A 24,557-nucleotide genomic window follows, 5' to 3' on the forward strand; every position below is an offset into this window, starting at 1 on the left:
AGCCTTGGAACTCGAATCGCGGACCTAAGCGGACACCGAAAAATGCGATCGCGCGCGAACGAAGATGGCCGAGACCGAGGGTCGACCGGTGGACCGGTGGACCGGTCGAAGCGGTGACGGAGCGGAGAGGCGAGGAGAGTCGGCCGATTCGAAGGCGAACCGGTGTCAGAGGCCGCGACGTTGTGCTGTCGCGTTCACGACCGAACCACGGAAACTGCGACCGATGCGAGGGTGGTTTGGTTTATCGACGGAAAGACGGTGGTTGCTGCGTTTCTGCCGTAGAGGGGAGCGAGGACGGAGATGACAGGCAGCCGGACGAACGGACGGACGGGCAGACTGGCCGACAGTCGGCGGACGGACAGGTAGGGGAGTGAATTTGACGCGTGCGAGTGTCACTCTGATCGTTAGATCGCGAAAAGATAATATTTGTTGAGTACCGGCGAGGCCGAGGCCGAGGACGATCGCTCGTCGAATCGTCGACTTGACGACACGACCGCTCTTACTCTCCCGCTCCCTCCCACCCTCTCTCTCTCTGTCTTCCTTGACCACTCTACGACTCGAGTGCGATCGAAGCGTACGTTGCGATTCGTGACGAGCGGTGAGAACGAAAGCTTTGCTCTTTATTGCGCGTCCGAAAATTAATTATACAGGAACTGTACAGAGAACCGGTCGGTCGATTCGAACGATTCTCGTCGCACCGACGATGGAAGCGCGTACGCACGGCCCGAAAGACGGCATGGCGAGACGAACGGACGAAACGTCGCGCGCGTCCGGTCCCTCTACAACCGTTCGCGTTCGACGAATTTATTCCACGGAATCGAGAGAAACGCCGACGGGACCAAGCACGCGTGAACCGCTTCCGGTATCGATTCGAAATTCGAGCGGTCTCGCCAGTCGCGAAGATCCTCGGTCCCGGATTCCGGGTTTCGGGACGTTCCGAGCGAATCGCGGGATGATAGGTGGCAGCGCGGCCAAGCGCCCGTACCACCCAATTATTTACAACTAATTCAAACCAGTGGCTTTCGCGCGCATACTATGAGTAACGGTAAATGAATGAATCGCGAGATTACGAAGGAACAAGCATAGGACAAATGAAACGCGCGCCGACTCGCAAGCGGGCGCTCGCGAAATCTCGTTGTAATTCCGTTAACGGCGTGACGCGCTTATTTTGCGACTTCCTCGCGGAAACAGGGCTCGAGTTACGAGGACGCGAGCAACTTGGCAGCGGCGGTCACGTGATGCTGATGATGATAGGACGCTTCTTGACTCCCATAGTACGTTTGTTGTTGATGCTCGCCGGTCGAGACGCCGAGTTGATGAGGATGTTGGTAATACGAGGAGTAAGGCTGACCCACGATGCCGTCGCAACTTCGCGGTTCCGTCTTGACGGTTGCGACGCTACCGGTCGCCAACAGGGATGTGTGTCCCAAGTACACCGGTCTGTCGGTCGAACTTGAAGCTCCGCCGCTCGATTTCGTTGCGTCGATTTGATGCTGTTGTTGTTGCTGCTGCTGCTGCTGCGATTGTTGCTGCTGTTGGTGTTGTTGTTGCTGCTGTTGTTGTTGTTGTTGTTGCTGCTGCTGCTGCTGCTGCTGGCTAGCCTTCAGTTCTGCGGACCACGCGAATAGGCCAGTGGTGGCTGTTTCGTATAAAAGTCGAGAGCAGATATTCTTACCCGTGGAAGGAGACGAGGCCGCCGAAACCGTAGCGGTCTCGTGTTCTCCGGTGGATGGTCTGACGTTTGGCTCCGGCGTCTTTTTCGGCTTTCGTTTTCGCGTCTGTATACCGTCCTTTCGCATGGCCAGCGGCCTGTTCACTCCGTGCAGCTTAAAATAGAGACCGCAAGCGTTGCAGACCGGCTCACCCTCGTTGTTGCGCCTCCAAAGGGTGGTGGTTCTTGTCCCGCAGTTCGTACAGCAGAGTCCGAGTCGTCTGGTCGCGGTCTGAAACGTCGACTGTCGTTCGACCGATCGATCGGGCGAAGAACGAAGAACGTTGCCGTCGAACGTGACACGGACTTACCAATCTCTTCGAGGGCTTGATCAGCGGTCTGTTCATCCCGTTCATCTTGTGGTACAGTCCGCACGCGTTGCACAAATAATGTCCGGTCCCGTCTCTTCTCCAAAGTGGCGTCGATATGGCGCCGCAGTTGACGCACTCGCGACCCTCGCCGAATTGAAAGTCCATCGCGGTGTCTGAAACAGAACGAACGATGCGTTCGACGCTCCGACTAGCTACGCTTGTTCGATTTCACGTCGATCGTTCGCGAGAACACGCAACCACCGCCATCGCCGCCGGTCTTGATCCGGCCAAAGGAAAGCTCGAAAGCCGAATTCGAATAGGATCAGGATCGCGATTGTGATCGCGATCGCGGCCAAGAGCGAGTAGCGAGCTCGATACACGGCGAATCGACCAACCGACCACTCGACCGCGAGAGAGTTCGTCTCAAAGAAAGCCGCTATCGCTTATCCGTCGCAGATGGCCCACCGCGCGGCGATGCGTCGACCAGGAAAGGAGCTTTTTTTACCGTACAACCATCGCGGCAGCTTTTCCACCGTGCGTGGTACGTAGTCTGGTTAATGTCTGACGCGAGCCGCTCGATCCGCACGATCTCTCTTCTTTATCTCTTTCTCCCGCGCTTTCGAGCGCAAACTCTGCGAAACGATCTCCTCGATAGGTGTGCCCGAACACGGGAAGAGCTAGCGCCAGATAAATAGGTACGAGAAGGTAAATAGGTAGATTGAATCGGATAGGTAGATAGGTATTAGAGATCCCTATTTCACGTGTATTATAAATACACGTGCCGAACGGATCTGTATTCACGGATCCTTAAATTCGTACTACACGGTTTTAGCATACGTTCAAAACCGCTATCTCTAGAGTAGGTATTCGACTTGGCGGATAGGCGGTAAGCTGGTAGCATTTCGCGGTTCGATCGACTCGATCTCGACGGAACACCGAAAATAGAGTATTCGATGGATACGAACCGTAAGGCGATGCCCGTTGAAATCCTGCCCCGTCGTACGCGCGCCACGACGACATCATGGCGACGTTTTGAGCGTAAAAGGGCGCGGCCGCGGCGAGGCTCGAGTGTGGATGCCCGGTGTGCGGATGACCCGCGTGCGGGTGCGCGTGCCCCGAATGAGGGCCCATGGCAGCTGCGATCGACGCTGCGGCCGACGCGGATCCGCTCGCGTGTCCGGCGAGCGCGTGATGAGCCGCGTACGTCTCCACTCCATGCTGCCAGGAGGCCGCCGTCTTCTCCCTTTCGAAGAAACACGATCGAACGATGCAACGAGAAAGCTTCGCTTTCCTCGATGTCTCCACGCGACTCGCTCCCGAGCTTCGACAACTTACCAGGCGGGTGAACCGGAACCGGGGAACGAGTGATACTGAACCGCGGCGGCCGCAGCCGCCGTCGCTGCCGATGGGATGGTCGGCCGCGACGAGGGCACGTACACCGGCGCTTGGAGTTGCTGGCCGTGTTGCTGCTGTTGTTGCTGAGACTGCTGTTGGTAGTCGGAACTGGCACCACCGTATCCACCGCTTCCGCCCCCGTGGAACATCCTCCCCGAGAACTAAAACCGCCGCATCTGTTTCGAACAAATGGCAAACGTTTTGGTTACGCGTAAACGTCGACCGAGCTGTTTTCGAAAATCGGAATCGGAATCCGCGGGACACGGCTAAAGAAACGCGGGAGAAAACGAGACGCGACGACCGGGTTCGCCATCGGTTCGAAGAAGGGCGGTTGTCCCCGCGGCTGCCGCGTCTCGGAGCCGCTTCTCGGAATACGTTCCAGTCATGGAGAAAGAGAAAGAGAAAGAGAGAGACTCGTCTCATCGAGGAAAAGGGCGCTGGTAAACGACGAAGAAGGGAAACGAGGGAATGGACGGAAGGGGCCACGGTGAACGAACAAAGATGGAAAAGAGCGAGACAGAGCGCGCAGACGCGTCTCCACCTTCGAGGCGCGACTTGGCTTCGAGCGTAGAATCAGAGATACGGGATAGCGGCCATCGCGGCCACGAATAAGATCCGTGTAGGCGGGACCAAAGCTATGCCGCTGTCGCGGAGAACCGCGTGTCCCGGTCCCGACGCGACGCGACGGATCGATTCCAGGCGAACAAATCCGTAACGCAAACCGACTCGAGTGTCACCGCGAGACCGTGCGTCTCGTTTCTTCCTATTTGCGCGGACGTTTCCTTGTCGCTACGGAATCGAACGTTTTCGCGATTTTCGAAATTTCGCGGTTTGAACAAAAAAAAAATTCCATATCGATGCAGAGCACATTTTCGCGACGTGCGCTCAACACGGCGCGCGGAGTAAAAGGTTCGAGCGACGGCCGAGAGGAGTTCTTTGATAGGAACCGGTTGGAAGAGTAATCGTGTTTTGGTGCTGGAACTGCGGCGCCGAAACTAAACGAGCATCTGGCGCCAGCTAGACCTCTGCGTTTCGATCCCGCGCTCTGTCGCCCCTTCCTCCTCTTCTTTGAATCGCGAGAAGTCGAGGACTTTCCTCTATTCTCTTTCTCTCGCCCTCTCTCGGCGACGGCGGAAGAAGAGAAGCACTCAAAAGATCGCGATCGCTAACAAATGATTGTGCAGAAAACAAAAAGGAAAGATTTCTCGACGAGTTTGAATCGTCATTCGGTAGCACAAGGTTGGTCAAACTTTTATTTGACGATCGATGAGCCGACGCAACGCGCGACATTCTGAACGCGACTCTCTCCGTTCGTCGATGAGCCGCGGTAGACGGGGGAGAGGAGCGACATCCCGACAGGGGAATCGCTAATGGAAATAACGTTCCAGCGGTCTTTGGTCACCCTTTTTTACGTTGATTCGACTAATCTCTCTCTCATACAGGTTCGGCTGGATCCGAGCGCGGCGACGCGAGAGACAGGAACAAGACGCGCGAGACTTGAGACGCGCGACGAGAGACGGGGGAGGCGAGACTGTAGACGGTGGACGGTGGACGGTAGACGAGAGACGAGAGACGCGACGAGAGGCGAAACAAGAGTACCGATTCTCTACGAGCCTAATTAATTGCTTCGGACGTCTACCGGTTCTGTTCGAAACTGGCCCGGACGAGTTTCTTTCGGTCTTTTATGAGGACGCTTCCCGTCCTCGTGGTTCGTAGGAGTTTTCGTCTCGAGGAGAACGACGTTTCCCTTGGACAGAGAAGGACGGACAGGTTCGGTGACGACGGACGCGCGCGGGCGCGGCGCGACGATGTTTCGATGGGAAGCATTTCGATCGACGACGGTTAAAACGCGCCGCGCGCCGGTGGTGTCGGTGCTGGACGATTGCTCGATTCCGAGGCGCCACGGCGCCGACCGCGTAGAAGGGTTTCCTTGTAGGCTCGCTCGGACGACGCGCGCACACTGACAAGCCTCCGGCCACCGACACGGACACGAACACACGAAACACGGACACGGACGCGGTCCCTTCGTGTTTCTTCTTCTTTCGGCCGGCGACTCTATTCCTCCGTGAGCTGTAGGTTCGCGAGCTTGCTCTCGAACGTTCGTCGGTCGTTCGCGACTTCGCATGACTTTCGACTTGCGACCATTACAACGGATGTAAAGCGCAACGCGATCGGATCGAAAACGGGAATGACGATTCGCGATTCGAACGCGATCGATCGTCGGAACCGTAAAAGTGCTCGCGATCGTTCGTTGCCGGTTATCGCGAGCCGACTCACCCTATTCACCCGGCTAAGTGGAAATCGCGTGACGCGGCTCTATAAGTTGGCCTCGGTTACGCGTCGGACGAGTTCCGGCTTGGTCGACGACGAGTCTCGCGACAGTCGACAGTTGACAGCGACGCGACGGGACGAGCGCGATTTCTTTTCGCGACAGTCTCGCGGAACCGATAAATCTTTTCACCTTTTTTTTTCACCGGCTCGACCTGTTTTATTCGTCACCATCGATTTCGGATTTTCGATAAGTATCTTTGCCGCATCTCCGACCTCTTCCCACCTTCCACTAGCTCGTGGCCTGAAAGGAGAGAGCGAGGGAGAAAGGGGGGTGCGCCTCGGAAAGAGACAGAGGTAGGGTCTCGGACCGTAGACAGGAAGAAGCTCCGGATCGGTTTCGGTGCGAAGGTATCTTTCCGCCTGTAACCCGATACCGAAGATGCAAACGGGAGATAAGATTCCTCGGAAATTGCGGGCCGGTCCAGTTTCGGCACGCGCCTCTCACGCCCCTTTCACCGTTCCACCGAAGCACTTCATTCACGGTTACTCGCTCGAGTTTGTCGACTCTTTCGGCTCGATTCGTTGGACTCGTCGAAGCGACGGTCGAGAGGTTAGTAAGAGTACTTTCGCGTTGTACCGCGCAACTAATCCGCTTGAACGTTGGCATAAATCCTCGCGAATGAAATTTATTCGCGTTTATGCCACGGCAAGCTCGACGCCTCGGTCTTGGCGTATACGAGGGAACGGCGAAACAGTGAAACGACGCCGGAGAAGGAGCGCGAGTGTGTTCGAACAAGACGCTAGTCAGAAACCGAACAAACGAAGAAACACGGAGCAATGTAGCAACGGAGCAACAGAGCAACGGAACTCGGTGTTTCGTGAGCACGAGGGCGAACACGCGAAGAAAGAAAAGAGAAAGGAGTACGGATGGTCGTACCTGTGCGGCAAGGATTTCTGCCAGTCCGATCCTTCGCTGCCACGTGGAAATACGTGCGAAAGTTTTCGGCGAATCTCCGTTTGCAAGATTTCCGACGCGTCGTGTCGCGTACGCGTCGAACCGCGAAAGAGCCGCGGAAACGCAGCTAACAATAAGCAAGTGTCGAGCGATTTGCGCCACCGCGCCTCTACACACCTCCACGCGTTCTAGCTTTATCGCAATGTCTTTACATTTTACTGTTCACGTTACCACCGCCGAATCCGGTAATAAATTTCAAACGCGCCGGTGAAAATGTCGCAAAGGGGGATGCTCCGAGTGTACAGATAACCGCATCCGGAACGCGATCGTACGCGGTGTAATCTGTTAACCGAAGGTTACGCGACGAATCCGCGTCGACGCGCGACGACCCATTAACCAATGTTACTTCTTCCAAAAGCAGACGCAACTATCGGTTCTCGTTGCGATCTACGAAGAACGCTTCTGCTTTTCGAACACAAATTTTAAGCGAAGGTAGATACACATTCGGTTCCGTTTTGAAATAGTTTTTGGCGCATCGAACGAGAGTAGAGGTGCAATCCGAAAGTAACCGGTGTTCGGCCACGATCAACACTTGCTGCGAACGATCGCGTCGAATTTTTTGTCTATTTTTCGCGTTCTGTTGGCATCGCGCGACCCTTGGCGACGGAAGAGAGAAGAAATCCCGGCGGATGTCGAGATCTTGAGATGGAGGGATCAGATATCGTAGGTCGTAGGCGGTAGGCGGGAAGGAGAAGACGGCGGGCGCGTTAATTTCCGTGCGTTGCCGCTTCCACGCGACATCTTATCGCCCAATTATTATTCACCGGTACATGGTTTCTCGGGTTCGGTAGGTAGGTACTCTACCGGGCAACGTTTCAACTCGGAACCAGTCCGCGAGGTGTTCGCGGGAGTCGACCGAGAAGGTGCTTAACGTTCGCGTCCGCCTTTGCGTTCACACTAGCTCGTTCGAGTTTCCGCGCGGCCAGACTAAACGAGATCTCAATCGCGCATACGGAATAACGCGGCGAGCTCGTAAGTATCGCAACCGACGACCGTCCGTGCATCCATATGTATGCGCGTTGATTCGCGTTCGCGTTCGTGCACGCGTGCAACATACGCCTCGTTCCGTCTTGGCTCGCCGCGCCGGTCTTTCTCTGTTCTTCGTGTCGAGAAGCGAACGACACACGGCGAGGCGAGGCGAGCGTCGCGTCCGGATTAGGTCGAATCCAACTTCGTTCTCTCCTCTCGAACCGTGCGCCCGCGTTCCCACGCCGACTCGTTGCAACTCGCAAGTTCGTTGCTGTTCGTTTGATACGCGTGATTCTCGAAGCGCGACGGTGCGAGATCTTTCCTGAAGGTGGGATCTCCCAAGCGCGCCTGGACGCAGCGTTTTGCAATCCTGGGTCCCTTATACTCCATCCGTCACGAACGCTGTAACTTCTGCGTCTGAACACGCAGCAGGAAGTTACGGCAAATGGATTATGGATCGCTAAACGCCGCGTCCAGGCGTCCGCTTGGAGCTTAGTAGATCTTCGCGGCCGATTCCAACACGGTCGTCTCCTTTCTCGCGTTGCTCGATTCGTCCAGAAAATCGACAAAATGGGACCGATGAAAAACGAGTGCGATTCGTGACACCCGGTTTGCCTACTTACGCCTACTTCGAGCAACCGGTACGGCAGCTCGTAACCGAGAACGGCGACTAGCACGCTGAAACGAAGACCAAGAAAAAAATATAAGCGTGGAAAAAAGCAGAACAACCGACGCGACGGGCTACGCTCGACTCTCGAGGACTCGCGCCTTTCCGCGATCGATCGATTCCACCGACGACGGGACGCGACTGTAGACATTGGAATCGGTCGGGTCGAATTTGATCGCGCGTCGCTTCGAACTTCCAGGCGAACCGACGAACCAGCCGAGCGACCAAGCGGCGAAGAACACGGAAGGCAAAGTTAAACTCTGGTTAACGCGCGGGTATGCGGGTACCGTTGATAACAGACAAGAGCGACCATTTGTCGCGTCTTAAATATTTATGAATCATAGAGTGGCGAGCCTCGTAGATTCGCCAATTTTTCCCGCCGTGTTTGCCGACCGGGAAGCCAACCGCGTATAACTTCTCTCGTTCCCGTATACTCCCGCTATTCACTAGACTCTAAAGGAGATTTATGTATCCAGCCGCGAGCGTCGAGAGAAAAGCTCCCGCTTCGCGGTTACGCGTATATGTATGTACAACTAACCGTGTCTCGTTCGCGCGGAGGTGTACGTACCGATTCATCGGGCCAAAAGAAACCCAATAATCGTTCAAAACCGCTATAACGGCTACTGCTTCCGGTGTAGTCGTATCGCTGTGCGAACCTCGCGGAACTCGTGAAACCAACGCGACATCGGGAAAAATCCTCGAACGCGTTAACTCGTTTCAGTACAAGAATATAGTGGAGCGGCAAGGTGAGGTGACTTTTGTTTTTATGGGCAACCGCTATACTATGTACAGTCGCATTTAATTACATCGGTTTGATTTTGCCACGATGTTCATTCACCGCTGCACTATGTCTGTACCCTAACTCGGGCGAACCTTGCGGGCTCTCCCGAGCTGTGCCGGGCTTTCGGTTCAACTTCCGTTTTTCCGGTTTTAACGTCGAACACGACTTTCCAATAAGGTTGTCGTCCGCTGTCGGCGCGTTGTCTGGCCTCGCGCGTACCGTCGTAGGCCCAGTCATCTATTCCAGGTATATTACTAGGCAGTACGCTTTCGACGCATCCCCCATTTACGTTATCTTTCCGAGGATATCTTTCGCCTTTTCTCGGTTTCTCGGTGGATTCTTCCCGGCCTGCGAGCAACGCAACCGCAACGCAACCGTCCCTCTCTGTTCCCGGGGATGCGCGACCGTATTACGGACGGACAGGATCGCGATCTGTACTCGGAGTGCTCGTTAAGGCGATCGTGAACGGTGGATCGTAGACCGTAGGACGCAAGGTCGAAACGCAATACGATCCGTAAAAGGCTTGTCCGCCATTTTACGCAGACCCTCCATTGCGGTTTCTCGGTTCAACCCCGAATCTATTACGGTCGAGCGATGCGGCGCGGCGCGGCGTGGCGCGACGGCTCGGCCAGCCAGCCAGCCGGCCGGCCAGCCGACTCTAACTGTCCATTATAGCGAGCCATCTCGTCATTAGTTCCCCCATCAAGCCAGACCTCTTCGATAGCAGGCAGGGGGTCGTCGGTTTATGGGCTCTCGACGCCCCATTCCCCCGGGTCTCGGTTCGTTCGACGGCTGAACGGCTCGATCCCGATGCGACGCGTCGCGACCGCTAATCGACCAAACCGACCATCCGACTCGGGTTTGTCGTGAAACTCGAACGACTGCCGAAACGAGACGCGTTTTCGAAAGTCCCGTCTCGGTTCGCGGAAACGAAGAAACTTCTACCCGAGGATTCTTTCCCTTTTCCCTTGTTCTTTTTTTTGCCAGTACGCCAACCACTGTCGGTCGCCCGTAGCCCCTAGCCCGTAGCCTGTTGTCGGGACCGAGAATCCGCGTAATTATAATATAAACCTCGCCGCGCCTTGTCGTCTCCCGTGTCCCTCCGCGATTCCTTTTCCTGTCCACTTCCTCCGGGAACAAGGTATCCGTTGGCCGCTGCCAGCCGTTCCCAACCATGCTCGAACGTTGTCCCGATTCGAAAAAGAATTCCGCGATCTCTTTGCCGAACTAATTCGCGAAGAAAATTGTTGGCGTTCCAATGTGAAAGAGATAGAGAGAGAAAGAGAGAGAGAGAAAGAAAGAGAGCAGGTCGGTGGTAGTTCGGTCGAGTCGTATCGCATCGCGTCGCCTCTCGTTGGGTCGCGTTCCGTCGGTTGAGAAGCACGGTCGGTGTATCGGCAGGCCGTTGTCTCTATACTCCTCTCAGGCGCTCGATCACCACCAACACGCTCGACCGATCCGATTCGATTCGCGTACGCGACTTCACGGACACGCGACGCACACAGTTGCCCGCGACCAGCCGCTCGTCCAGCCGTTCAGCCGTTCAGCCGTCCAGCCGGCCAGCCGGCCGGTCGACCTGCTAGCCGGTCGAACGGCCGCATAATATGCTCTTACCGCGGCGTTAAAGTTCCCTTAAAAGAGGCTGACAATTTTCCCGGGCCGTGAACGCGCGCCACTTTTTTCTTTCTTCATTGCGAGCGAGCGAGCGCGCGTGCGCGCGACTTCACCGTCGAAGCGAAACGAACGATTCCGGCCGATTCCACCGAACGCGACGAACCAACTTTGCGCCGAGATCGTGCCAACTTCTTCGGGCGACGAGTTCGATTTTCCGGTCGGGTTCCATAAAAGACGCGTGGTGGGGGAAATCGATCGCTCGGCAATTAACCGAGTTTGTTATTCGGGCGGCACCGCGCCGCGCTCTTTGGACCGGTTCTGCATCGTTCGCACGATGCATCCGGGTCTATCCGGGTGTATCCGTGTGTATTCGGGAATCGCACGGAGATAGACGGAGACTGACCAGATCGGTAGAGGGGCTAGAACTCGTCGAAACCATTCCCGAAACGATGATGGTGTAGGATCGCGAGGATCCGAGGGAAAAAGGTCGATTCCGGGCCGTAGCTGTGAGACCGGTAGCAACGCGGAGACACGCATGGGACGCGCGCGCGATCCAATTATCCGGTCGGTCTCCGAGGAGATCGCGGTCGCGGTTATCATAAATCAAGATTAACGGTCGGGAAGATTTTCGCCGTCCAACCGGTTGCGAGTTTCGATTTTTAAAGCCCGAATATCCGCGTTCGGTCTGTCTCGACTCTCGAACGCGCGCACGACTACATTCGTATACATATACAAATATGAGTACGAGTTTCGCATGGCAGTGGACACGGAAAAACCAAACTAACGGAGCAAAAGAAAATGATCGATTAACGCCGATGCGTTAACGGGTTAAACGTATTCGCGATTACGCGATAATTCACCATTTCTTTTTTCTCGCGGATCAAACTGGTTTCTTCGTCCAGGTGGAAAAAGGGAGAAACTTCCTGTTCTTCGGGATCGGACGCGAGCTCGAACTCGGACGCGAACGCGAACGGTTTCACGCGGATCGAAGATTTTTGATCAGTCGATCGTCGATCGGGCAGGTCTTGGGCGCGCTCGCGCGCATCGTCCACCGATCTCGGATATAAACCGGTCACCGACCGGACTCGAACGAGTTACGATAAATCGTGAGTAACGGCCGACTGGAAGGATTCGCTGCCGGGTTCGCGTTAATTTTCTGTTTGTTTTCCAATTAACTTTGAGAACGCGCCGTTCTGCCAGCGCGCTGCTCGCGTTCGTTTCTTAGCTCAGTCGCGCGTGACCGTATCGCCGCGAGTTTCTCAGGATTATAATTCCGACTCGTTTCGAGGATCGGCTCTCGGTTCGATAAATTTGATAATTAAGATACTACCAGGATTAAGGGCATAATATAGGATAGGGAGTGTCGCCGCGACGCGTACGCGTATCGGTTCTGACACGATGCTCGTTGCTCTTGTTTATTCATAAACGCACAGACGGAAAACGCATAAACGTTCGAGTTTCAATTTGGGTACGCGTACGCCGCACAAAATCGCAAAGATTCGTATATGTAGAGTCTGCCGCACGTTTTCCGCGGGACGAGACGTTGAAAGGGTGGCGAGCGCAATATCCAGAACTCTTTTCCAGACCGAGACCGAAATCGAGCCCGGAGATCTGGATCGAAACCGGTCAGGCTCCGGATCTTCGTGCGTATACCGATCGCGCGGTATAGCTCGACTCGCGGGAATAAATCGTCGGCATAGCGCGCGAGCAAGAAGATCTTCGCGGACGACGCGACGATACCTTTCCCTTTATCGTCCAATTAACGATAAAGATGCGTTGCATCTATTCGAACTCGAACTCGGGCTCGAACTCGAACTCGAACTCGAATCCAACCGGATCGGGCCGGACCGGAATTGCCTGTAGCAGACCGAGACATTACGATTATTGTACCGGCTAGATACGACCGCGATTTTATCGGTCTTCTACGATATTCTCGAATCGAGGCAGTTCGCGCGAAAACATCCACTCCACCGTTTCTCAACTTCGGATCGAGCAGTCGCTACAACGACAACGGCTACGACTTCGGCAAAACACCAACGCGCCAACGACACGACTCTTTCGAATCGTTTCCACGCACTTGCCCAAGCGAAAAGGAAAACCTAATCCTGCCTGGAGTTCGTCGCGTGTCAATTTTTATGAAATCCCGACTGGATCGGTCGGCCGTACGCTCGTTCGGCGTCTACACTCGGCCGACCAAGGCCGATTTTACCGTTAATCGGGTTACGCAATCACGATGTATCGAAGCTAGGCACGCGACGTAATGCGACACGACTCGCGGCCTGTCGTGCCGCGCGGCGAAAATCTCTTTGGCCGGGTCGCGACCGTCGATTCGGCGCTTTCGGTCGTTTCGATCGGCTACGAATCGTGCCAGAAGACGCGGACGGCGCGGCGCGGGTGCGATATAAACGTCCACTCTACGGGCAAATGCGCATCGCGTTCGTTCGCGTGTTCGCGATATCTCTGGTATGCAAACCGATACGTGTTTTATCGTATCGTAATTTCCACCGACTGATTTAAACTATCGCTGAACTCAAGAGCGACAGAGAAGAGCGACGAGGGAAACGTGGACGAGACGATGGATGACTCTCCCCATCTGCACTCCTCTTCCGGTTGTCGCGTTGAATCCGCAAAAATTCCTGTGCTCGCGGCTGTTTTGTTCTTTTGTTGTTACGACTTTTCTAAAATAGAACGCAACGGAATGGATTTAAACTGTCGCCGAACTCGAGAGCGAAAGATATGAAAGACGTGGGAAACGGGGGGGTGTCTGATTCTCCCCGTCTGCACTCCTTTTCCCGTAATCGCGTTTCGTTCTCGCGGAAATCCGCAAAATTTCCTGTGATCGTGTCCGTCTCGCGTTTTGGTTGTTGTGACTTTTCCAGGGTAGAACACAAGAGAATGGAACGACACGAAACGGAACGGAAGAAAGCGAAACGAAACGAGACGAAACGGAACGGCGATCGATCGTTCTGCAAGAGACGATTCGCGATGGGACTTAATGGTGCTTGTAATCGGCGAGCAGGGGAAATGCCTTGGGCGCTCTTGCTCTTTCTCCCTTCGCGGTCCTGCTCTCGCTCGCGTCTCCCGCGGCCGGACAGCCCGAGAAGAAGAGCGCAATTAGCGGCTGGCTATAATTTAAGCCGGCTCGATTAATGCATCTGCCTTGGCGACGAGGTCGGCCCGCTCGGTGCTCTCAGATAGGCGAGGTGCGCTCAGCTCGGCTCCGTTTTGCGTCGTCGTCGTAGCCGTGCCGCGCCGCGCGCATTTGGTCAGACCCCTCGCCGGTAATTAACGCCGCGATACGTCGTCGGTAGGTTCGTTAAACCAGACTCTGCTCGGCTCCCGGATTTTTAATCTGTTACCCGTCGTTTCGTTCTTGGACGAGACAGCCCGACGCGACTCTCGTACCGCTCGCAACTATTTGCCTCCACCCCGATTATTCGTGAGAGATAACCAACGAAACGTTCGCCGATCGAGTCGAGTGGCAAGCGGTAGCGCGCGCACACTCCTCGCGGTTTCTTCGTCTCCGTTTCTTCTTGTTTCACCTCCTGTCTCGGTTCGTCGAGCTGAGGGCTTCGTTTTCGGCAGCCGCGTACCCTCTCGCATGGTTCAAGATTCGAACGCAGTTACATCGTAGATCCAAGAGGAAATTCTCGAGGCATTGGCGCGAGAATGGTCGCGACTACTACCTAGCAACTTTTCGAATCGAGTCGAGTCGAATCGTGTTGCGACGGCGCGGCGCGGCGCGGCGAGAACGAGCTAAGGATCGCGCGCGGATCTCGGGAGTCGTTATACAGCACACCCGAGCACTCGAATGGCTGTGTGTGCACACCGTGTACATCGTGTGTGCGTGTGTCCGTATGCGAGTGGGTGCGCGCGAGCACGCCAGCATTCGCGCAAAGAAGGTGTTTGCATTGGCCTAGTGGCGAGGCGTTCGCAGCTTAAATTAATTACCTCGTCCTCCGATGTAACGGGTCTTTGGCCGACGCGCGCAAACTCGCCGCCTCGATCGCTCTATACGATTTTATTGGATTTTCGTGCGGGTTCGAGTTCGTGTTCGGGTTCGGGCTCGGGTTCGGGTTCGCTCAACCGATCAGGATTATCTCGCTCGATCGTTTCTCTCCCGACACACCCTGCTTATCGTTGCTATCCGTGACCGAGTCCCGTGAAACGCGTCCGCGTTTTAGGCGTAGCTTTATTTTCTCGGCCGCGTAGGAATCGCGAACGTTATAAGTACGCGATTACTTCGTCAAATCGAAGCTAAAGCGACGAAGTGGGTCCGGTGCGGAGCGGTCCGTCGCCTAGACAGTTTCGCGTATCTTCATCCGAACCGGTCCGATCCGCCGTGGTGGGACAAGAGAGGTCAAGACTTGAACATCCCCGAAAGACCCGAGTCCACCTCCAAGTTTAGAGAATCGTCGTCGTGGCCCGTCCACGGATCGAGCCGAAAACTCGCGTGATAAATTACGCGGCTCCTCCTATTTGTGATCTCGAACGAGCCGAGAGATCGTTTCAGATCTTATCGATTCGACGGCAGACAGCGTGGCAACGTCATTATTACGAGAACCCGTGGCGATCGTTATCGATTCGTAAAAGCATTAACGATCGTTTTACGATGCTCGATAAACACGACATTCGATAAATGCGTATCGTACCGAAAGCGAACGCCAATAAAAATATCTGTCCGATACGCGAAATCGCTATTACGGTAAATTAAACGCGACCTGCGCTTACCGGCTACACACGCTCCGTTCACGAACGTCGCGTCGCGTCGCGTCGTGTTCCGTTGCGACGCGACGCACAAAGCGACGGAACCTTTACCGCAAGATCGCGCGTATGCTGCAACTCAATCACATTGAATAAAACGCGTTTCGCACGACAACGCATCGCGACCGGACGTTCACTGCTCTTCTTGTTTGCTCTATGGATTTTGGCGGATCGTTCAAAGTTCGAAATGAATCGCAGGTATTTACTGAAACGCATCCCAACAGCCTGGCGAGAAGAAAAAAGTCGAAGCACCGTGGCAACGGAGAGGGATACACTTTCCCCGAGAACAAGACGAGGCGCCGGGCGACAACCAATTAGGCCTAAAAACCGGACGGGCGTTCTCGTAGGATGACGCCGCCGGCCGCAGCTCTACAGTCACAGCCGCCGTCTCTATCGCCGGTACCGTTTCCCTCGGCGTCTGGTCTTGTTGCGTCGACTAGAGCAGTGCACAGCGGAGCAGAGCAGAGCAGAGCTGAACAGAACATAACAGAACCGGCCGGATCTTCGATGAAAAACCTCTCGAGATTCGGCCCCTTTGCGGCAACGTGCCGTGCTGGTTTTCTCGAGTGGCACGATACAATTTCAAGAGCGACGCGTATGGAAGCGGCCCGGGAACCGTCCTCGAGCGACCGAGATGTTACTCGACGCGACGCGTGGTCCGGAACTTTCCTTCTCCGATTTTCTAATTCTCTGTCTGTTTCGATCACCAAAAACGGCTTTTCTGCGAGCCAACACCGCGTCAACGTCCAGAACCGGAACTTATTCGTATCGAGTGGCTCGCGGCGATACGTTATCGCGGTTACTTCGTATCCGTTTAGGAGTCCCCGCGAGCGTTCGCAGCCAGTCCCGTTCAAAACTGTTCTACTATTTTTTTCTTCTACGAACAACTCGCGAGTAGTTCTAGGCTGCGATTTTGCCATTCACGATTCGCAATTTCAAACTTTACCCCGATACTGTCACAGTCGGTGATTCTGATTAGTGTGCTTTCAAAGGGTTCGTTTGTCTACGTGGAAACCAGGAGAAAACCCAAGTAAGCATGAGATTATAGTAGAGCTGTGATTTATGTTTGTATGTGCACTGCTCCACCGTATACAGTCGCATTTAGCACTAGAACTACCCAGCACTGAACGGAATTAGCCCACATCACCTTATGATAATGGCAAAATTGCATTTATTTAGCTTTCATACCAGTTTTGTTTAAATATGGACTTCAATCGAGAAACTAACTAAAAATTTTCTCAGTGAAACATATTTATAATTTCAATATTTCTGAAAGAACAAATCAGGAGCGAGTCAGTTTGACTCATCCGGTAGTTCTAGTGTTAATTTTACATTGGTTTGATTTTTCCACCGCTCTACTATATCCATACCCTAAGAAATCGCATCGAGGGTAGCACGAACGAAAGAGCCGAATAACCGACGATTCCTCGGGGCATCGTTACGCGTTCACTTATCCGTCCGTCGAAAACGTTGACCCGCCGAAGAATACAGCCGTTACGAGTGTAGAATCGCGATGCCGCGCCGGCATGATTCGAGAACGGTAATCGTTCTCCGTGTTCGACGAGCAACGATCATCGTTTTTCGCGTTCCCGTGAATCCAAACGAGAGAAACTTTCTTCCCGATTTCTCTTCGAGGAACTTCAAAAACGTTAACGAAACACAACTCTTGAACGTAGATAGCGGACGAGTCTTTGCCGACGTTGGCATCGGCGACGAGAAGCAACCTCACGGTTCCATGCGTTTCGCACGCACGACCTACCTCCAAAGGTCGTTAACGTTATCTCGCGTTAATTCGTAACGATAACCGAGTACAAAGTACCGAGTACCGAGTACCGAACGTTCCGATAACGACCCGTATTCTTTCGACGAATGGCTCGCAATCGCCCCTGTCTGCGCATCATCAGCCACCCGCCGTCGTTCGCTGGTTAAGGCCCGCTAAACACATCCGTTTTCCTAACGTGCGGCGACCGTGCGGTAAATATTGTATTGCGGCGCCGCAACTACGGTAAAAACAAATGTGCAGCGCCTAATTGGATCAATAGTATTTCAGACCGCAAATCCGGTACCTCACGGTTGCCGTACGTTAGAAAAACGGACGTGTGTAGTGGGCCTTATGGCGGTAGACACATTTCCAGGATTGCAAGGGTGCGGGATTCGCCTCCTCATTTCTGGATAATACAAAGATGGGGTTTTTCAGTAGTCAAAAGCGCTAGATAAAAGATCAAACCAGGCCGCGATCGCCCTCAAAGGCCTATTTTTTCGTTCACTAGGTGTAAGTTGCATTATTCGGCAGCGTGTAGCTATGAAAATAGCTACATGCGTATGCTTTCGAATAATGCAAATTACGCTGCCGAATAATGAAAATTACGCCTCGTAAACGAAAAAATAGGACTTTTGAGGGAGATAGCGCCCTAGATCGGTCTTTTATCTAGCGTTTTTGACTACTGAAAAACCCCGTGTTTGATGAGAATGCGAAGACGAAGGTGAATGAGAAAGCGAATCCCGCACCCTTGCAATCCTGGAAAAAGAAGTCTACCCCCTTATGCTCCGTTCTTGACAAACACGGTGCGGCGCGACGAAAGCTTCCATTGTGAGTTCTTCATCGTTCAAATATTACCCGGTTCGCGACCATGAAATACGCTCTCTGTGTACTTACGCGCGATCAATCGTCGACTCCGAGCATCCAAATGTTCGCGAGCTGCCTGTACTCGGTGTTCCTCTGGTCGATCCAGAAGAGAGATAGATCGTTCTACGTTGAATTCGACGGGCTCCTCCTCCACTTTTTGGATTTCACTGATCGTTCACTCGCGACAATAAATTTCGTTCGCTTCCGGTGGCGACCTTATACGCGAAATCTTGTCGATCAAGGTTGTTATCATCCGGACGGTTGACCCGCGCCGTCGCCAACACCGGACATCCCCCGATGCTCACTGATTTTTGGCCTGGATGTTCGCGGGGTTCACTGATTTCCGTCACTTCACCGCATCACCCGACGTATCCTTCTACTCGACGTAGTGTCGTTGCTATTGTTGTCGTTGTCAGTTTGTCGTTGGTCGTTGCCGTCGATGGCGGAGATGATGCCGCGACGCTTCGAGGGTCGGATACGGCCGAAACGCGGCCGATTTCGCAGGTGTCTCAAAGAAAATCGCGCACATTCGCCGATTATTTGAATGGAGAATGCGACGCACGAGAAGCGCGCACTATGGGAAAAGGAAAGGCGGAGAAACGGAGAGGAAGAGAAAGCGCGAGGGTGCGGGGCGAACCGAGCGAGGCTACTTCTCGAACGCGGTGCAACCGGTGACTGCGGCTTCGAAACTGCCCTGGACAGTCACCTCTGCCGCTGGTCTGGGTCCGACCGGCGCCGGTGGGGCGAGAGGGGTCGAGAGGGGGAGAGAGGAGTCAGGAGGTAGCGAGAGGAGGCAGACGATGGAGTCGCTCGTGAACGCGGAGGCGGAGGCAATCACGGAAGGCGGTGGCGCTGCCGAAGGCGGAGGAGGAGGCGGATGGCAACGGCAACGGCTCGCGAACTACCGTAGACAGAACGCCGCGACTGCATCGAGCTGGATGCGGCCACGGTCCGATCGGAGCCTCGTGGGCGCGAGAAAGACAACCGAAAAGGTTCCCGAGAAGGTAGGGATGGGGACCGCGGTTCGATTGGGCGGTCCGAGGCGGTGCACAGCGCGGGGCGACCGGCTTGACGGGCGGAGCTTCGACACCCACGGCCGCAAAGGGCGCCGCGTTCCGCGTTCCGCGTCCAGCGTTCAGCGTTCAGCGTTTGGCATCTCGTGTTTGGTGCCCCAATGTTTCGCCGATTCCTCGCAATTTCCGTACAATGTTTCTCTTTTGCTCCACCGTGCACCAACCATTCCGATTCACTCATCCTACCGTGCCGTCGCTCGTACTCAAATTCCTAGATGTCGCGATTCTTCTATATCTTGCAGGTTCAAAGTTCGCGACATCTCGGACGAACGTCCCATCGATATGTTGCAAAGTTAGATGATACCCTTATCGTTTCCAGTTCGATTCGAACCGCGTAGAACGCGACAAAGCCCGGAGCACGCGTGCGTTTTGCGTCATTCACCGAGCCCCCATCGGAAAAACAGGCATAGCGTGACAGGTAAGAACCCCTGCGAGTCGATAGCTATCGTAACACCGGAAGTTCGTATCCATGGGGACTCCTAGCCCCCGGACCTTCTGCCGTTTCTTCCCCATCCCCTTTTCTTTCCCCTGCGTTCACAAGATCCCTGTTCTCTTTCCCTCTTTCCATTTTTCGTGCATCCTTCTCCAATACGTTTCTCTGGTCTGCTATTACCTTGCAGACAACATCCGCGTTTCCCCACTAAATACTGGGTTTTTCCATTTCGAAAATTGCAGCATATCGGTCGATCCGTATCGGTCTCTGGATCTTAATGCTTCCTTCGGAAACTCGCTTCGTTTCCTCATCGCAAACAGAGCACGAGACGACACGGCTTACCTTCCTTCTGAGCGCACCTACCTCACGACCTCGCGATCTCACGACCTCACCACCGCACGATCGCTTCCCGAAACAGCGAAATCTTTTGGACGCTGCGATATTTCTTCGATCGCCCGCGTCGATCGATCCGACGGGATTCAACGAGATGCGATTCGATTTGACTCGAGTCGCTTTCTCTCGTTTGAGTCGTATCCAACGCGAAATTAGTTCGCTTACGTCGAACTTGTGGAAACCGTTGGTACCCACATCGAGCGCCGCCGGCCTCCATGTAGACACCTTTACCATCGATTCGATCCTGGGGAAGCTAAAGTTCGCGCGCGTCCGAACGAAGCGGAAGGTGCTCGCGATGGTCTTGCGGATTCGTGGAAGTGCATCTGCTTGGAAATCATTGAAATCGTAGAAGTCTTGGAAGACAACGAGCGAACGCACAGATTCGAGTGAATGCACGATGGCGAGAACCGAGAAGAGTTCGAGGTTTTGAGGGTTTGAGGAAAGAGAGGGTGCGGACACCGCGGAAAGAAAAGAGATCGTTGCGCTTCGACAGAGATGTTCGGATCGTTCGATCCTTGCTCGGTGAACGCGAACGATTTAACAGTGAAACCGCGAAGAGAGCATCTTCGAGGAGTGCGTGAGCGTAACGACTACCAAAGAGCTTCAAGGATCGCCTAATGTCGGTTGGCCGACATCTTTCGAGTTCGGAGGGCCAGTCCATCGCCGCTGTCCTCCGCGCGGCTCGGCTCGGCTCGACTCGCCGCGGGACCAACGTTATCTCGGCGAACGAGCGAGCAACTGCTTCCAAGAAAAAACGAAGTTAGCCTGTGTTGGTCGGTGCATAACACGCATTAGAGTCGGTCCGGTTTTGTTTAGCTGCAACTTTTGTTCCACGATTTTTGTCTCGTCCGATCTCGCGCGGTCGCTTCGTCGGAACACGGGTCGCAGCGGACACGGAATTGCACGGGCCGTGGCTGGGTCCGTGGCTGGGTCCGTGGCCGGGGCCGAGGCCGGAGCCAGCTGAAAAACGTTTCGAGTTCGCCAACGCGTTGAAACGTTCCGAAACCTGCTGGAATCTCGCGTCGCGGAGCGTACGTCCGCGAACCGTACTCTTCGAATTCGGAGAATCCGAGCGAACGAGGTAGCAGAAGCGGATCGACTGGTCGAAAGATCCGTGTAACGAAGGGCCGATTATCTCTTTTCGATGGACCGTTAAAATATGGCTGGTGTGGCTCGCCGTTAAGTAACGGTGGAGAGATAGGAGTGGCGCCGCGACGATCGGAAAATCGAAGGTGTAGCTTCGTCGGGACGAATGCTCGACGCCCGATCGAAATTATTTTTTCCAGCCACCCTCCTGTTCGGCTTCGGCGTCGCACGTCTACGCGCGTTTGCAAGTTTTCAGAGTCCGTTCGGACACTGCGGAAACCGCGCGCAGCTTATTTACGTTAGGTTATTACGTTATTTACGTTATTTACCTGAACAGGGTCTTACGCGTGATTCGCGGCAAATCGCGGGGCACCGACGCGACGTCGACACGGGCTCTCTGTTTCGAACGATTCGCGTTACTCGAATCGACGAAGCCTCCTCAACCTCCGAGGCAGGCAGCGCCTTTCACTCGCGCAACCGCGGTCGCGCGACAATAAATCAACCGACACGCATTAAGCATTAACGCATTTACATATCGACGTTCAACGGCGTGCCGTACCGCGCACTAAATCACGCGCAATTTGAAAATAAAGCATCGTACGAATTATACATATATCGCTCGACGGAGGCGGCTCGCGCGCACTATCCGTACCACAGGTTTGCCTCCCCAACGGTAATGGTGGTTCGCGTTTTCCGCAGCGGCGCGGCGCGGCGCGGCGCGCGGCTGTCTTCTTGCCGTTCGGTTCGCGCCTCGGTCGAACACGCGGCGAAAGAATCTCGATCAGGCCCCCTACGCGACGAATTCGTGCCCGACTCGAACGAAACTCGCCACAGAGTTTCTTCCCCGGGCTAATCTAATCGGTGGCTCTCCCCGTCTCGGAATATCTCTCTCTCTCTCCCCCTCTTTTTCTTACTCGCGAGCGAACGCGTTCTCGCTCTCTGCCTCCCCCGTATATTCGCATTCATCGAATCTCGATCTCTGTCCGTTTGACGGAGCGTTTCCTCTTCGTCGCTCGTTCGCCCTCTTCCTGGAAATCGGGACACCAGTTGGCGGTCGGCGGTTGTCGGTCGCCGGTCGCCGCGCCGGTCTCCGGTCCCCGGTCCCCGGTCTCCGATGCGCGGTTTTTTTTGTTTCCACCCGTGTAGGTAAGTAGGTACACGTGTACGCACGTACACGCAGGCGTTCGTGGGTGCTCAGGATCGGCCGTAGACTCCGTAATAGCCTTGTGGGCGAACGAGTCGCGTCATCGAAAAAGAAGAAAATTCGAGGCGATCGCAACGGCGCGGCGCGGCGCGTCTCTGGTTTTTCGTAGAGCGGTTTGTGCGATCCGCCAACATCCTGGCTCGGCGAAACGCGAGATCGACGTCTCTTTGCAGGAGACGATCGGTGTAACCTAGATCGTTTCGCCGTGCGCGAATCGAGTCGAGCCGAGCCATCGATCTGCCGACGCGGCGACCGGCAACGAGACGAAGAAACAATAAGAAACCGGGGAACGCGAAAAGAATGGCCGGGCAGGATTGTCGAGCGGGCCGAGAAAATACGGCATCGAAGAAGCAAGGCGAGGCGAGGCGAGACGAGACCAGGCGAGGCGAGGCGAGTTGCGACCGGTCAACCGGAGAGAAACCGAGAGAAACGAAGAGACGCGGTCGCGAAGTCGAAAGGAAAGGAAGGCGAAACAAGGCGAGGAGTGGCGCGGCCCGTAGACGGCTTAACTTACGTTCGTGGTTCACCCGTGAAATATCGCGAGCGCTGCGACGAGACTAAGCGATGTTCCGCGCGGGATCGCGCGATCTAATTTGTTGCGCTTCGAGCTTATTTATGGCGGCGCGGACGCTCGTGCCTCTTTGCGCGTTTCCTGCATCCCGCCGATGCGATGGTGGCACACGGATACACGCGATTCGAACTCGCAGCCTCTACAACGGATTCGATGGAATTGCCAATGACGAATGTTACACTCTATTTATCCCTTTCTCTCTCTTCCCCCCCCTCTCTCTCTCTCTCTCTCTCTCTAATTTCAATGGATCACTGGCGATCTGATCATGATCCGCACTGCTTGGTTTCCCCGTAGTCTCGCGACGATTCGGCGTTTCGATCGACACGAAACACCGGACAGGATCACGAGACGATCGGCGAGGGACGAGGAGGATAGGGATAGCAACACGGAAAGAGTTATTGGTCAAATGTCCGAGAAACGAGTGAAACGGAAAGAATTCTTTCGTGTATACGAACTCGAAGTAACGGTGCCCCGCGAGCGATAAGGTTCACCGGTTGGCGCCACGGCGAAGGGGGAACGTCGGACATCCCTTAAATTCCAATGGTTTTGAACGCCCCGCCGTCTTCGGGGCCCTCGTCCGGCTCCGACGGCCACCACTACGGTCGCGAGAACGCGTTCCAATCGATTCCACACTTCGATCGTTTTCACCGTACATCGTATACGTCATTTATTTGTTACGACGACTTAGTACGAGAATATAGTGGAGCAGCGAAATGAGCGTAGCTTAGTGTGGATTTATAGTGGAGCCGCGAGCATCGATGATAGCGGCGCGGTGAAAAGAAACCAGCATTCGTGACAACATTTCGACACATACTAATGAAAAAATACATATGTATTTTCTTTTTTTTTCACCGCCACAGCTCACCTCGCTGCTCCACTATAAATCCACCCTTAGAGGAGAGCGCAGTGATGTTTGTTTCTATGTGCAACGTGCACCGTTATTCTCTGTGTCAATTATCACCGCTCCGCTATAATAACAGTCGTATTTAATTACGTTGGTTTGATTATGCCGCGATGTTAATTTATTTTCATCGGTTGTGACGGCTTAATACTAGAACATAGTGGAGCGGTGAGATGAGCGTAGCTTAGAGGAGAGCGGTGCGGTGATGTTTGTTTCTATTTGCACCGTTATTATTCTCTGCGCTGACCCTTGTGTCACCGCTCCACTATATACAGTCGCATTTATAATTACATTGATTTGATTATGCCGCGATGTTCACCTCATTGCTATCCTCGATCTCCGCCGCTCCACTATGTCTGTACTCTTACCGTGACGTCAGGTCAGCGTTCACGTTTTTACGCGTAGAACGCTCGATTTCGCACGATCCTGTGTCTCCTGACGACGAGTCGCGATGCCTGTAACTCGTCGAGGAAGCTGACGTCGACGTTAGAGTTCGTCGAAAAAAAGTAATCGATCGGTAAAAAGATGGTTAGCGTCGTCGCGAACACGGTGGGACACGAAAACCGAGAGAAACGAAAAAATCAAACGGTCGTGGCCACGAATCGATGACTGCGTCGACGACGGTGACGACGACAAAGACGACAAAGACGGTGACAAAGACGGCGACGACGATCGGGCCGGCGAAGCTTTCAGAATTTGCTCGCGCGAGAATGGATCTCGAGGGCGGCGCCACGTTTGCGCCTTACAAAAAGTCCTGGAGGGGAATAAAGAG

At 54.5% G+C, this 24,557-nt stretch overlaps 1 protein-coding gene across 5 annotated transcripts; it reads right to left on the minus strand.

Annotated features, from left to right (window-relative positions):
* Positions 1 to 10: 10 nt before the first annotated feature.
* Positions 11 to 19,030, minus strand: LOC143209827 (uncharacterized). 5 transcript variants are annotated; one of them, XM_076426014.1, is made up of 7 exons: positions 18,155 to 19,030; positions 8,296 to 8,350; positions 3,358 to 3,593; positions 2,988 to 3,265; positions 2,023 to 2,195; positions 1,676 to 1,955; positions 1,196 to 1,609 (listed from the first exon to the last, which is right to left on the minus strand). In XM_076426014.1, exons 3-7 carry the CDS (start codon positions 3,564 to 3,566, stop codon positions 1,200 to 1,202), a joined length of 1,350 nt encoding a protein of 449 aa, XP_076282129.1. In that variant the 5' UTR covers positions 3,567 to 3,593; positions 8,296 to 8,350; positions 18,155 to 19,030; the 3' UTR covers positions 1,196 to 1,199. The 5 variants fall into 5 exon arrangements, with proteins under 5 accessions (XP_076282128.1, XP_076282133.1, XP_076282129.1 ...); XM_076426013.1 differs by lacking the exon at positions 8,296 to 8,350 and having other exon boundaries at positions 11 to 1,609; positions 18,155 to 19,027; XM_076426018.1 differs by lacking the exon at positions 8,296 to 8,350 and having other exon boundaries at positions 14 to 1,609; positions 1,676 to 1,943; positions 18,155 to 19,021.
* Positions 19,031 to 24,557: the final 5,527 nt, after the last annotated feature.

The sequence above is a fragment of the Lasioglossum baleicum genome, chromosome 6, assembly GCF_051020765.1.
Source record: "Lasioglossum baleicum chromosome 6, iyLasBale1, whole genome shotgun sequence".
NCBI lineage: Eukaryota > Metazoa > Arthropoda > Insecta > Hymenoptera > Halictidae > Lasioglossum > Lasioglossum baleicum.

Coding starts and splice junctions, on each gene's coding strand:
- LOC143209827 (XM_076426013.1), bottom strand. CDS start 3,566: ATGTTCCACGGGGGCGGAAGCGGTGGATACGGTGGTGCCAGTTCCGAC. Junction 2,196..2,987: donor TCAACGGGCATCGCCTTACG/GTTCGTATCCAT, acceptor GTTCTGTTTCAG/ACACCGCGATGGACTTTCAA. Junction 1,610..1,675: donor GGCCTCGTCTCCTTCCACGG/GTAAGAATATCT, acceptor CGTGGTCCGCAG/AACTGAAGGCTAGCCAGCAG.